General features: G+C 34.9%; 2 protein-coding genes across 2 annotated transcripts; both read right to left on the reverse strand.

Moving 5' to 3' along the window:
* Window positions 1–602: 602 nt before the first annotated feature.
* LOC132103048 (interferon-gamma-inducible GTPase 10-like) lies at window positions 603–7,518 on the reverse strand. The gene is made up of 3 exons (XM_059507856.1): window positions 7,394–7,518; window positions 6,780–6,830; window positions 603–2,053 (listed from the first exon to the last, which is right to left on the reverse strand). Exon 3 carries the CDS (start codon window positions 2,032–2,034, stop codon window positions 865–867), a length of 1,170 nt encoding a protein of 389 aa, XP_059363839.1. The 5' UTR covers window positions 2,035–2,053; window positions 6,780–6,830; window positions 7,394–7,518; the 3' UTR covers window positions 603–864.
* Window positions 7,519–8,064: 546 nt separating this feature from the next.
* LOC132103047 (interferon-gamma-inducible GTPase 10-like) lies at window positions 8,065–9,882 on the reverse strand. The gene has a single exon (XM_059507855.1). It carries the CDS (start codon window positions 9,791–9,793, stop codon window positions 8,375–8,377), a length of 1,419 nt encoding a protein of 472 aa, XP_059363838.1. The 5' UTR covers window positions 9,794–9,882; the 3' UTR covers window positions 8,065–8,374.
* Between the last annotated feature and the right edge of the window lie 3,215 nt (window positions 9,883–13,097).

The following is a 13,097-nucleotide window of genomic DNA, read 5'->3' on the forward strand; positions in this document are numbered from 1 at the left end:
TGCGTCATAAAACTGATAATAGGTCCAAAAATAAATCTGTCTAGAAAAGGTTGGGTTTTTTTTCAGTCAGATTAAGAAAGAATTCACACACCCATCTGCTTTCTATGACTAAACCAATACCTCTAACAATTCAACAGTTTAATATCCTAAATTTGTTTAAGCATCTTTAGGTAGCACCATGAAACAAAAAATAATACTAATGGCTGACAAACATAAATATTTGTTAATAAAAAATAATGACAAGAAAACTTTTTAATTTTTATTAACATACACATATTTTTAATAATGAATGCAAATACCTTCAAGCCTGGATATAGTAATACACATACAGAACAAGTAAATCCTGAAAGTCAATGTCAATCAGTATCATTTGTTTCAGTAAATGAAATTTCATTGACAATATGCTTAAAGTAAATTCACATCACAAAAAAATAAAAAATAAAAATAATGAATATACAGAAAATATATATTAGAAAACGGTAATATTAAGAGATTCCGAACCTTTGGCCTAAGCCATTGTATACATTGTAAAATAAGTTAATAATTTCAATGAGGTTTGTCTCAATTTACACAATTGTATAATAGAATGAGCCGGCAGATTTTTTTGCACAGACCACCAGATTCCCAAGTTTCCTTAAACAGTACAAAGTCACCAATTATACCCAATTTGTTTTCATAAATGATTATTATTCAACATATTCCATTTCATTTAACATGCACTATTATAAAATATTCAGTATAACATTTCTTTTCAACCATTTAACTCTCCAGTGCAGAAGTATGGCCAATAAACTCAGTTTTAATGTTCTGATGTAATTTTGGTTAACATTTTGATAAACATCTCTTTACTGCACCAGCTTAATTTTATTCATTCAAACCTGCAGCTTGAAGAACCTGTCTCATGTCATTTATCATGTCATTTAGTGCTCCACGCAAGATGGTGCATGTTGCATTGAAGGCCTCAGACGCATTCACAAAATTTGTTACAAGAAGTTTAGCATCAAGCAGTTCTTCTAAGCTTTTCACTGGTTTTGCCACAGATGTACGAGGCCTAATTCTCAGTTTGTCTACTACTGCTAATGCTAAAGGAGACTTTATAGCTGATTTGATCTGTGAAAGAGGCTTGTTCGTTCTCTCAGACAGTATGATGAGTGAATTCTCATTCAAACCCAGAGCGTAATGACAATGTACAAGAAAGGTCGTCAATACCATCTTGTCAATGACCACAGGTAATAAAGGAACAGGGATAACGGCTCCCAGACCTGAGGCTAGTCCTGCAAGCCAAATGAACTTCTCCATAAACTTTTTTTTCTTCTCTAGCATAGCCAGAGAGCACACAGGCACAGACTGGACCAGAGCAAATCTCTTGTATTCTGAAAGCTCTGACTCTAGGGTATCTACGAGGTCTTGGAAGTCATATTTTCCCAAGTCATAAGAGGAAATCAGGAACACCTTGGGGTTTCCCAGCTCCTTCACATTTCTGCGACAGTCCTCTCTAATTGTGCAAAGTACCTTCTGCTCATCAAAATGTCTTGTCTTTGCCACTGACCGAATGTCATTGTCAATCTTGGTCCGGACAAAATAAAACCTCTTCTGCTTTTTTTCAATCTCCTTGGCCAGAAAGACATCATTTTCCTTGAACCTCTCAGAGGAAATGATGATGAATAAATCATAAGTCTCAAATTTCACTTCCTTGAGGAAATTGTTAGCCTTGAAATTAGGCATGCCAGTCCCTGGCAGGTCCCACAGTCTGACATTTGACTTTGAGGGATGGGTATACATGGTGACTTGCTTTGTTGTTTCAGTTATTCCAGTTGGTGCAGAATTGTCATCATCATCATCCAGACCTCGAAATGCATTGATGAATGCAGACTTTCCTGCTCCTGTTTCCCCAGCCACTGCAATATTCAGAGTCACACTATCAAGACTGTCCAGTTTTTCTTTAGCCTTTGCAACAGCTACATTTGCGTCACATTCCCCCAGTCTCTCCAAAGCTCCAGAGAAATACAAGTCAGCAGAAGAATCTTCTGTCATTCTGGCGTTAAATTCTTTACTGTAAAAAAACAAACAAAAACATAATATAATATAATCGGTATAAATCATTGCATGGTTTAAGTAACTTTGCTACAGTATAATCATAACTTTTTCCTTTGCTTAGTCATGTACAGCTGTTTTGTTTGAAATAATTATGAGTTCACATCTCCCATTTATGAGTTTATATCTCACAGTTGTACGTTTTCTTTGTAAATGCAACTTTATTTCTTGTAATATGACTTTCTATCTCACAATTAAGATTATTTATGTGTAACACAATGTGCTTTATTCCTTATTTTAAACTTAATCTTATTTTTAAAATTTTGAGGTAAATAACTTTTAGGAAAATGTTACAAAATTATTAGAAATATTAAAAGATAGGGTGTGTGGTTGAACTACATAAACATGTATCACTAAAAGGTTTGTAAGCAGATTTTTTTTTGTATGAAATGTGATTATGCTATAACAAATACATTATTATGTCACCATGATTTTGCCAAGTAAGACATGTTCCTGGATCAGTATCTTTTGTAGATCTTGGATCAACATTAATGCCCAAAAATGTAGACTTAACCCAAACCCTACCCTTAAACATACCCATAATTTATTCCTAAAATCCGTGTGAAATGATAGCTGATTAACAAGAGTGTAGAAACACCAAACCCTGATTGTAAGCCTAAAACTGATATTTCCTGAAGTTATATCTCTATTCTGATTGGTTGATTGGAATGTTGTTCCAGGATAAACAAGGATGTTGATCCAGGTACATGTTGTACTTGGTGAAATCAAGCTCACCATATGAAGAAACGGCACGAAAACGAAAAGCCTTTCAAACTGTGCCTGATTGCTGAACTAAGTTATGTTTTGTGCTAATACTATCAAAACGCACAATGTTTCTGTATGGACTTGGTTGGATATGTCTAAAATGAAAGTAAACAACTGAGAGAAATGGATGCATGTCTGTATATTAGATGCGAACAGGTCTTAAAGAGACAGTGCTGGACATGCTGCCACTGTACTTGAAGGGATAGTTCACCCTAAAATTTTATTTCTGTCATTGTTTATTCACTCACATGTTGTCCAAAACCTATATTAACTTCTTTATTGTGCTGAACACAAAAGAAGATATTTTGAAGAATCTGTGTAACCAAACAGTTGCTGGTCCACATTGACTTTGATAGTAGGAAAAACAATACTATGGTTTTCCACCTTCTTCAAAATAGCCTTTATGTTTAGCTGAAGAAGGAAACTCATTAAAGTTTTTTTCTCTATTTAAATTTTTGGGTGAATTATTCCTTAAATGTTAATAAAACACCAAACACACAGAGAAAAATCACTCAATACTCTTGACTGAAAAAACTTTAATACCGTTGCTTTAATAGGAATCTGTGTATATAGTGTTTTATTTTTATATTAGTTCATTAAATTTTTTAATGCTCCTGCTAAATACACATATTGTACCTGAAAATAAAACACTTTATTTGTATAATATCTGTATTTGTAATGTGTATCTTTGTACTCATTTTTTAATAACAAAGATAAAATAATGACAAAGATTTGTCTACCCATTTGTCTACCAAGATTTGTTTACCCATGCACTTTGGCCTAAATATCTGCCACACTTTTTCATATTTTGTTAAAAATAAAAGGCTTTATAATAGGGAAATTATTTGGCTGTGATGCTCAAACAGCTTGCAAAATAGAAAAAACAACTTGACAAAGAATCAGGATAAAATCATGATTTTTTTTGTTTTTTTTTTAAGTATTTTTATCATATCGCACACCCCTAGCCAAGGAAGAACAAATTACATTTAATTATTTTTTGATAACTTTTTTAAATTTCAAATATTTACAACTGTTAATCATTTTGAAACATTTAAAGCAGGAAGGGTTAACCTTACAGTATCAACACTGATTATTGGCCTTCATCACTTAAATTAAGATTACAATCATTTAATTTAAAACCACAGCCACACAAAATCAGACTAAAGCACCTATTTTTACTTTGACATAAATCTGATTCTGGTTAAATACAGGTTTAAAACCAAAATAGGAAATAAAACAGTTATTGAATAAGCATGCATCTTATTCTGTGTACTAAACTCCTGAAACATTGGTTTCTCGTGTTTTAGAAAAGTCAATGCAATTAAGAAATAAATCAATTAAATTTATGTGCGTGTTTGTATGAAAAAAAAAATCAAATGTAACCCCTTTGTAATTGTTAACATTACACTTTTTTTTCTCAGTAACAGTAACAGATTGCACTTACATTTATTTTGTAATTAAATGACGTATTTCCATCACATGTAACTAGTTACTCCCCAAAACTGGTATTAGGGAATAGAATATATGGGGAGTACAAACACTGATCTATATTTGCCACCCCTCATTCTGCTCTTGCCCCCTCGTTGCCACCCCAAGTATAAAATCCTGGACATGCCCCTGACCATAGTAACTTGCTCTCTGTAGATAACCTGCTCCAGAGCAGGTTATGTTCCAGGGTTAGTTCACTTCAGCACTATCAGCGCACGTGTGATCTACTGACAAGCCTTTGTCTGTGGAGTACGCGTCAAGGGAAACGACGTGCTCAGTAATTAAAGAGGCAGGGCCAGTGGCGGATCTACATTTTTTCCTGGGGTGGCAAAGGGGTGGTATGAGGTTTCAGGAGGAGGGCCATGGACATTAGAGGTGTAACGGTACGCAAAAATCACGGTTCGGTACGTACCTCGGTTTTAAAGTCACGGTTCGGTTCATTTTCGGTACAGTAAGGGAAAGAAATGCAAACATTAAACTACAGGTTGTTTATTACTATAAACTTTTTTTACCAATTTGTTTACACTTTTTTAAAATACTTTTTAATAACATATATATGAAATAAAAAAAGAATAGGAAATAAAATACTGCTGCAAAGTTCTCCACTAAATAAAATACTCTCAGTCTCAAACCAATATCATATAATAAAATATAATGAAAAATAAAAATAAATAACTATGATTACAGTGCAGCATTACCAATCCCAGCTTGTAGGCCTGCTCATATTTAAAATATATATATAACTTTTCCAAAGTGTAAAGTGCAGCATCAACAGTTTCAGTTTTAAGACCTGCTCAGATTTCGTTATTGCGTTGGACCGATCGGAGTTAAGAGCAAATGTCTGTTTAAATGCCGACGGGAGCTGCGTTTGAATTTCAATCGTTTTTTTCCTAGTTGTAGTGATGTTCACACTCGCGTGATGCCTTTTGAAAACCTTAGGCCGGTGACACACTGGCATATTGCACCTGTCAAACATAGTCTATTTTGCCGTCAATACTGTTGACGGTGTCCTTTATCAGTAGGCTTTATGCTCAACATGAAATATAGTTATTGTTGTCGTGAAGACAAGATCCTGGTCTGTCGGCGGTCTCCTTCTATGTCATCTACAAAAGGAGCAGCAGCTCGCCAGCGCCGCACGATTCTGGTGTGTAAAGACACAGAAAACGCGATTACTCGATGGAATTTTTGGTAGAAAACTCAATTATTAAAATATTCGATAGCTACAGCCCTAATGGATAGTCAAAACCAAGTTTAAAATGTTAAAACGGCTTGCCATACAAGGCGCTGTTTTTATTACTTGGCAAGGCTGCTCACAGCATGGACCTGTACCATGAAGCTAGATTAGCTGGCTAGCCAGGTAAGTTTCAGGTTAGTTTGAACCAATCCTGGGTTTTAGTTACCATGTAAGTGACTTGGCTTTTAGCGGCATTCATTGCCATAGTGACTTACACTCCACGGCTAATCTGCTCCGGGGCAGGTTGTGTTCTGGGTTAGAGATCTCAAACTGAAGCTGGACCAATCAGATGTGAGAGAAGTGACACATGTCTGACACAGTTTATCTTGCTCCAAATTAAAGGTAAAAAAAAAAAGTTGTCTGGCTTTAATGATAATTACTGAGTCATTTTATGATTTATATAATTATTATGATTCATATTATTATTATTATTATTTATCTTTTACACACAAGCAATTTTATTTTAACAGTTGTTATTATAAATCGTTTATTTTAAATAAATATTAATGTATACAGATCATGTAATATAAATGAGCTGTAATATCAAAAGATTGCACTATTAAAAAAAAAAAAATCTGACCTTACATGTTCAAGTCTCTATCACTATATATTTTCAAATGTATAAACTAAGTCAACAAGTTTTCCTTGTCACTGCACTGATAGAGCAAGTTTATTTATTTTATTTGTCCTCCTTCATTATTCATATTATGTTTCAATTTGTCATATTCTTCTATCTCTTAACCTTTAGCAAACCTTTAGCAAAACCTTTAACCTTTAGTTTTGAATCTCGCTGGGTCTCTCACGAGAAGTAAATCAAACTTGCTTTGTGTTGCAAGGTTCGTGATTGGCTGTTCACCAGTGATGTCATACATTGATGTGCACGCGCTCCACAAACTCAGGATCAAAGCCTGAGTTGACACAGAAAGTTTATGATCAGCATCATAGTACCAACTAAGCCGGATTGGAGAGGTTTGGTTTTATCAACTCAAAACTAATCCTGTAACTCTGAATTTGTTTAGCTACCATCTTGGTACAGGCCTCAGGTCACACGTCGCACCATAACCTTTTCGGAACCAAAACTTATACATTTGATACGGTTCCGGTTCTTGAAATAAAATCGGAACAGGTTATGAACAAGAAACAGTTCTCGGTTGCCAACCCTGTTATGGTTAGATGTTATCTGCAATGTTATACTGACCTTTTGTGTGGAGATCTGTTAACGTTGTTCAGTGCTGTGTTGTATTTCTCTCTATATTCATAAAACAAACATTATGTAAACAGGTAACATGCATAATATGCTCTAGCAGCGAAATGAAATATATATAACTGTATATATAACATGTTGATTAATAAATACATATATTTAGTTTTATTAAAAAAATAATACTGACATGTATTAAAATATGGCTGTTAAATTATATATGCATATGCATTCGTCATCTTTGTCCATGGTTAAGCTGGTTACAGTTCGACAAAGATGAAGAATCATAATCATAAACGTTTAAATATGACTAATATAACTAATAACTGTATTTTTTACGCAAATCTACGAGGCGGAATTTAAAACTATTGTGAACAAAGCAAATACTCCAACCATCTTTATTATTCTACAACATCGAAACATATTTTTACAGTGTTTTTTTTTATACAATATCCTGCAATCATACAATATCCTGTTTATGTTTATTTTTGTTATTGCATTTAATAAAGCAATTCGTTTAATTCTACATATACTTGGTGACTGATGAGGGACATATAAAGCAGTTAAACAATTGACAACAAATACTTTGGCTATATCCTAACGTGACTTACTTTAATTTCTGGGTTCCAGCAGTGGTAACAAAGTGACTCTTCGCTTACAGAGATGCTTAAGAAAACGCTGTAGAAGTTCCACAAATGAATGTTAATGAAAATCAAAATCGACTGCTACATACCGATCTGTCACGTCACAATGTCCAAGAACCTTTTTCTTCTTGCTTCACGCCTTCCTCCACCTCAAAACGGAACTCCCTATGTTGGGAAACCGAAACTTACGACAGATGAGCGACAGTCCAAACATCCAATCAAAGTACTGCGCGCGCCGTATTTTCAAAAATAGCAACATTATTTTTTGCATTAGCAAAAACAAGAATCATAAATGTGTTTCGTCTCTTTTCATGGTGTATAGGTTCAACTGTAATGATTTTTCTAAGTTGTAAATAAAACAAAGATGATTCTATTCAAAGTTTCAATTTCGTGAAAAAAAAAACATAAAATAAAAATTCTCGCACACTGGTTATATATTTTTAAAAAGGTTGCTAATGTTGCTAATGTTTTAAGCGCCCCAAAAGCCAAAAAAAAACAAAACAAATACAGCGTTTAATTTGTATTATCTATGAGACATTATACATCATCAAAAATCATAATAGGCTACATAATAAAAACTATGAGAAAATTTAATTTAAATACACTTGAACATCTTAAAACTATCAAGCAGTGGAACATAGTTTCTACACACACTCAACACAGAATCTAACAAATAACATCCTATGAACATTGATCACAGACATAAAATTTATATTGTGTTCTATAGCAAATAAATCAATGAACAAAAGTAATCTATACATTTTTAAGATGAAAAAGAATCAGAACTGTTAGCTATAGCCTATTGGATGCATGCAACTCAGCTTCTTGGATGACAGCAAATATAGCATAGAGTATGTTATGAATGATTGTGACTACCAACAATATGTCAAAATGTCAACCACAATTATCAGTGAGATGACCTTTTGAGTCTGATCTCGATCTGTGATCTTAGTAGACATCAGTCAGACCCGCCACTTTCAGCACTTCTTTGGCTGTATCAGCAAGATCCTGAACTCCTGCTCGCAGAAGGTTTAGTGTTGTCGAGTAAGACATTTCCGCTGTTTTTTTACTCCCTACAACAGGAACCATGCTCCACGCAAATTTAACAGCTGCTTTCTTACTTGTCAGTGCTGATAGCACCTTATTACTGAGTTTCTTTTGCCCAATAGCGACCACTAGAGGTGACTTTCTTACAGATTTTAGTGATGGATTGTTGACCCTCACCGACAGCTTATCTATTGCTTCATCATCCAGGCCAAATGCATAGTAACACTTGGTGAAGAAAGCCAGCAAAATGGCAGCATCACAAGCCATGGAAAGACCAGGCACTGGAGCCACAGCAATAGAACCAGAAGCGATAGCTGCCGACCAGGTTTGCTTCATAAACAATTCAGTTTTCTCCTCCAGAATCTTGGAGGAGTATACTGGCAAAGACAAAATCAAAGCATCTCTCTTGTGAGCAGGTAGTTGCTTCTCTAGTGTGTCGATGAGGGTTTGAAAATCATATTTGTGGAATTCAAATGAGGAGATCAGGAAAATTTCTGGGTTATCCATATTCTTCAGGTTTCTTTGGCAGTCCTCACGAATTTGGGAGAGAACTTTCTGCTCATCAAAGTCTTTCCTTTGCGATTCCGCTTGAATGTCATTGTCAAGCTTTGAGCGGAGGAAGTAGAACAATTTCTTCTTCTCTTTAATTGCTTTAGCCAGCATGATGTCATTTTCTTTGAATCTCTCTGAGGAGATGATGATGAAGAAGTCAAAGGTGTCAAGTTTCACACCCCTTAGATATTTTTTAGCTTTAAATTTGGGACTCCCGGTCCCTGGCAGATCCCATAATTTTACATTGGGCATTGTAGGATGTGCGTACACTGTTGATGTCATTGTCGTCTCAATCACTCCCGTGGGAGCTGCATTGACATCATCAGGTTGAAGACCTCGTATTGCATTGATAAAGCTGGATTTTCCTGCTCCAGTCGACCCTGTAACAGCAATGTGAAGTGTGACGTTTTCCAGTTTCTTGAATTGTTCTTTAACACTATCTGTTACATTAACATATTCCGCAGAACTAGTGAGCAAAACATCAGGCACTTCATATACATGCTCGTCTTCTTGCTTTTTAGCCGCTGTGTCTATACTTTCCCTCTTCTCTGTGCTTTCTGATTTTAAATGTGGGTTCTCTTTTGCTTTATACTGAAACACATTATCTGTGTCATCTTGTGACTTCTTTGCATCTGGACACACTGCTCCACTGAGCAATTCTTGGTTCTGTATCATAACCGCCACATTTTCCTCTTTAGCGTTGACTTTGTTTAACGATTCACAGAGATTAGTCTTTCTGAGTTTTTCTGTCAAAATATCTTTCTCCATTATATCATCACGTGGCTCTTGAAAATGGTCTGTTTCGACACTGTCAGGTTGTTTTGTTTTGTCATTGTCTGTAGCTTTTCCACACTCAATTATTTCCTTTGCTTCCTCGTTTGTCATCGGAACTGAACATTTTTGTTCTTTTTGTTCCTCTTTATCAATAGCCTTCACATGTTGTTTTTCCAGGGTCACTTCACATGGTTGCTCAGCCTCAGTTTGCTCATTTTGGACCTCAAGACATTTTTCCATCAGTTTCATGTCAAAACTACACACTTCAGCTTTTTCTGACTGCTCTACAGTTGTTTCATTTGTTATATATCTCACTTCTTTCTCTGCTTGCTTTTCTTTATCACTCTGCTTCTTTATTCTCACATGTTGCTCTCTGGTCACTTCACATGGTTGCTCAACCTCGGTTTGCTCCTTATGCACCTCAAGACTTTTTTCTATCTGTTTCATGTTAAAACTACACACTTCAGCTTTTTCTGTCTGATCTACAGTTGTTTCATTTGTTATACGTCTCACTTCTTTCTCCGCTTGCTTTTCTTTATCACTCTGTTTCTTTTCTCTCAGCCTCTCTCTTTCCTTAACATCATTAAGTTTTGATTCAACAATGTTCAGTGAACTACTTTGTTTGGGTTTCTCTGGTTGTTTCTCCATAGTTTTAATGATTTTTGATTGGATGATTCCTAGGGACTCCAACAATTCTGTGTTTCTCTGTTGCTCTTTCAATACAATTTCCTCATGAAAGGATTCAGTTAGGTTATCGGCTACTTCTATCTGTTCAGAATTTGTGTAGATTTTGAGGAAAGGATCCATAAAGATGTTGACTTCATCTGACATGATGGCTCTGAAAAAGTAAAGCAACTGGGTAAATGTCTATAATGTTTGTTGCTTTGCAATAATAGTTTTGCAGCAATAGTACCATTTGTAGTTAATATTATAACATCATTTTTTTTTATCTTATGATGTTTTATTAATTCAATAGAATAATACAGCTGTTAACACTAGAGGTAGCTGTCTACACATGGTAATGTGTAATTTAAACCATTCATTACAAACTATATCATTTAAATATTTAAACCTAATTTGGTAAACTTAAACTGTTCATTACGCTATTATGATATAAATTAGCACGTTCTATTTCCCCTTTAAAATAATGCAATATGTTTCATACATTGAGACTTCTCTCACGGTGCTTTTAGTAAAGCCTATACATTTAAATATGCGCCGAGTATTTTTAATGTTGCGCTGACATCTAGCGCCGTATACACGGTGTCATATAAATGCAAGTGTAAAATTGCAAAAAGCAGTTGCAAAAGCCCTTGTAGAAATTATTTCAGGCATTATTTATCTATTTTGCGAACGAAAGTAATTTGGAAGGGTGTTGCCGAGATAAAGAGAGTAGATCACGTTGAAAAAAACGATTACTTATAATAATAAGACTGGATTCCCGTGTGCATCTTCATTTTTTCTGTAGAGAAATATTTACATTTTTAGAAAAAAAACAAAGATATATTTTGTGCAATATAATATAACAGCATTAGTAAACATCCATCAGTAGACATTTTCCTATAGGCTACCAATAATAGCATACTATGTAACGCTTTAGGATTGCGATGTGATCGAAACAAATACAGTATATAAAGCAGTTATCTCAGTTTTTGCAAACTCACCTTATCTGTGCACAGTTGGTTATTAAATTACCATCTGTCTTTGTCTTCAAATGATGTGGTAGCTGTTTATGAAAAAGTAGGTGTGGATTTCAGGGTGTGGTTTAGAGATCGTCTCAGAACTGAGGCTAAAAATCAAGTTAGAACTACTATATAAGAAAACTAGTAATTAAATTAAATATAAATTGAGTGACATGGTGTGGTTTAACCCAGAAAATATGGATCTATGAATTTCTAAAACAAAAAGAAAAAAACAAAAGTGTTGAGAAATGCACTTGCAGCAGAAGTCAATTTCTTGTATTTGTATGTGTACGTGTCTGACCTATTTAAATAATTCCTGTCCATACTATCTTATCTACATCTTTGTCTACATCATATATCTACAGTTTTTCTGTATTCTGTTTTCAAATAAAACACACAGCAAATCCAAACAAACACGTCTTCACATGAATGCTGTTAAGCAGGAAGTGCTTTACTGGAACTAGATCATAGTTTGGATTCTTTTTGTAATATGCATGTAATTTGCTTTTTGTAATATGAAAGGTTTTACATAAAACCACCACAATTTTTGCATTCTGGCAGTACATATTAATCAAAGACGCTTTGTCAGACATGCATGCTTTCATGTGAATACTGTTGATAATGCATCAACAGTGTTTCTTTAAAGTGACGTGACATTCAGCCAAGTATGGTGACCCATACTCAGAATTTGTGCTCTGCATTTAACCCATCCGAAGTGCACACACACAGAGCAGTGAACACACACACACACACACTGTGAGCACACACCCGGAGCAGTGGGCAGCCATTTGTGCTGCAGCGCCCGGGGAGCAGTTGGGGGTTCGATGCCTTGCTCAAGAGCACCTAAGACGTGGTATTGAAGGTGGAGAGAGAACTGTACATGCACTCCCCCCACCCACAATTCCTGCCGGCCCGGGACTCGAACTCACAACCTTTCGATTGGGAGTCCGACTCTCTAACCATTAGGCCACGACTTCCCCAAAGGCAGCCGTTTCAAGTATGAATCTTAAAATGCCTACAGACTTAAATGACTTACTACACCCATTGTTCATTAATATCTACAAGGATTTTTTTTTTAAATATATGTGTTCCTGGTTCATGTAAGTCTGTTTTGCAACTAATAACACCTTCCAGTTTCAGGGTTGTATAACAAGATATTTCTGTTGTTCTTTTACTGGCAATGGTATGTGTGAACTCATTCAAAACATCTCTGCTCGATAGTGTTAATTTTTTTCCTCTTTGAAGCTTACGTTTTTAAGCCATGGCCAATCTTTAAGCGAAGTAAATAGCTCTTTCCTAAACAAGCACACAGTCATTTATGTTTTAACATTGCTGAGGTCCTAATATTCAATTTATATACAAATTGATATTTGTTTATTGTGTTTAAAAACTAAATTTTATGGTTAGGTCTGTGTATCATGCATTATTAATCTCTTCCGGATTATTTTTAATGTTAAAGTGGTGTTAAATTTCTTCTAGCAGTGCTATATTGTAATAATTGACCTAATATAAAAATGTCATAATGCGCATTTGTATCTTTCTATCTGTAAGAGAAATGCAATATCTTGTAAAATATTTATGCTTAGTATTGCTGTTCAGCATTTGGTTACAGTATA

This window comes from Carassius carassius, chromosome 24 (genome assembly GCF_963082965.1).
Source record: "Carassius carassius chromosome 24, fCarCar2.1, whole genome shotgun sequence".
Taxonomy (NCBI): Eukaryota; Metazoa; Chordata; class Actinopteri; order Cypriniformes; family Cyprinidae; genus Carassius; species Carassius carassius.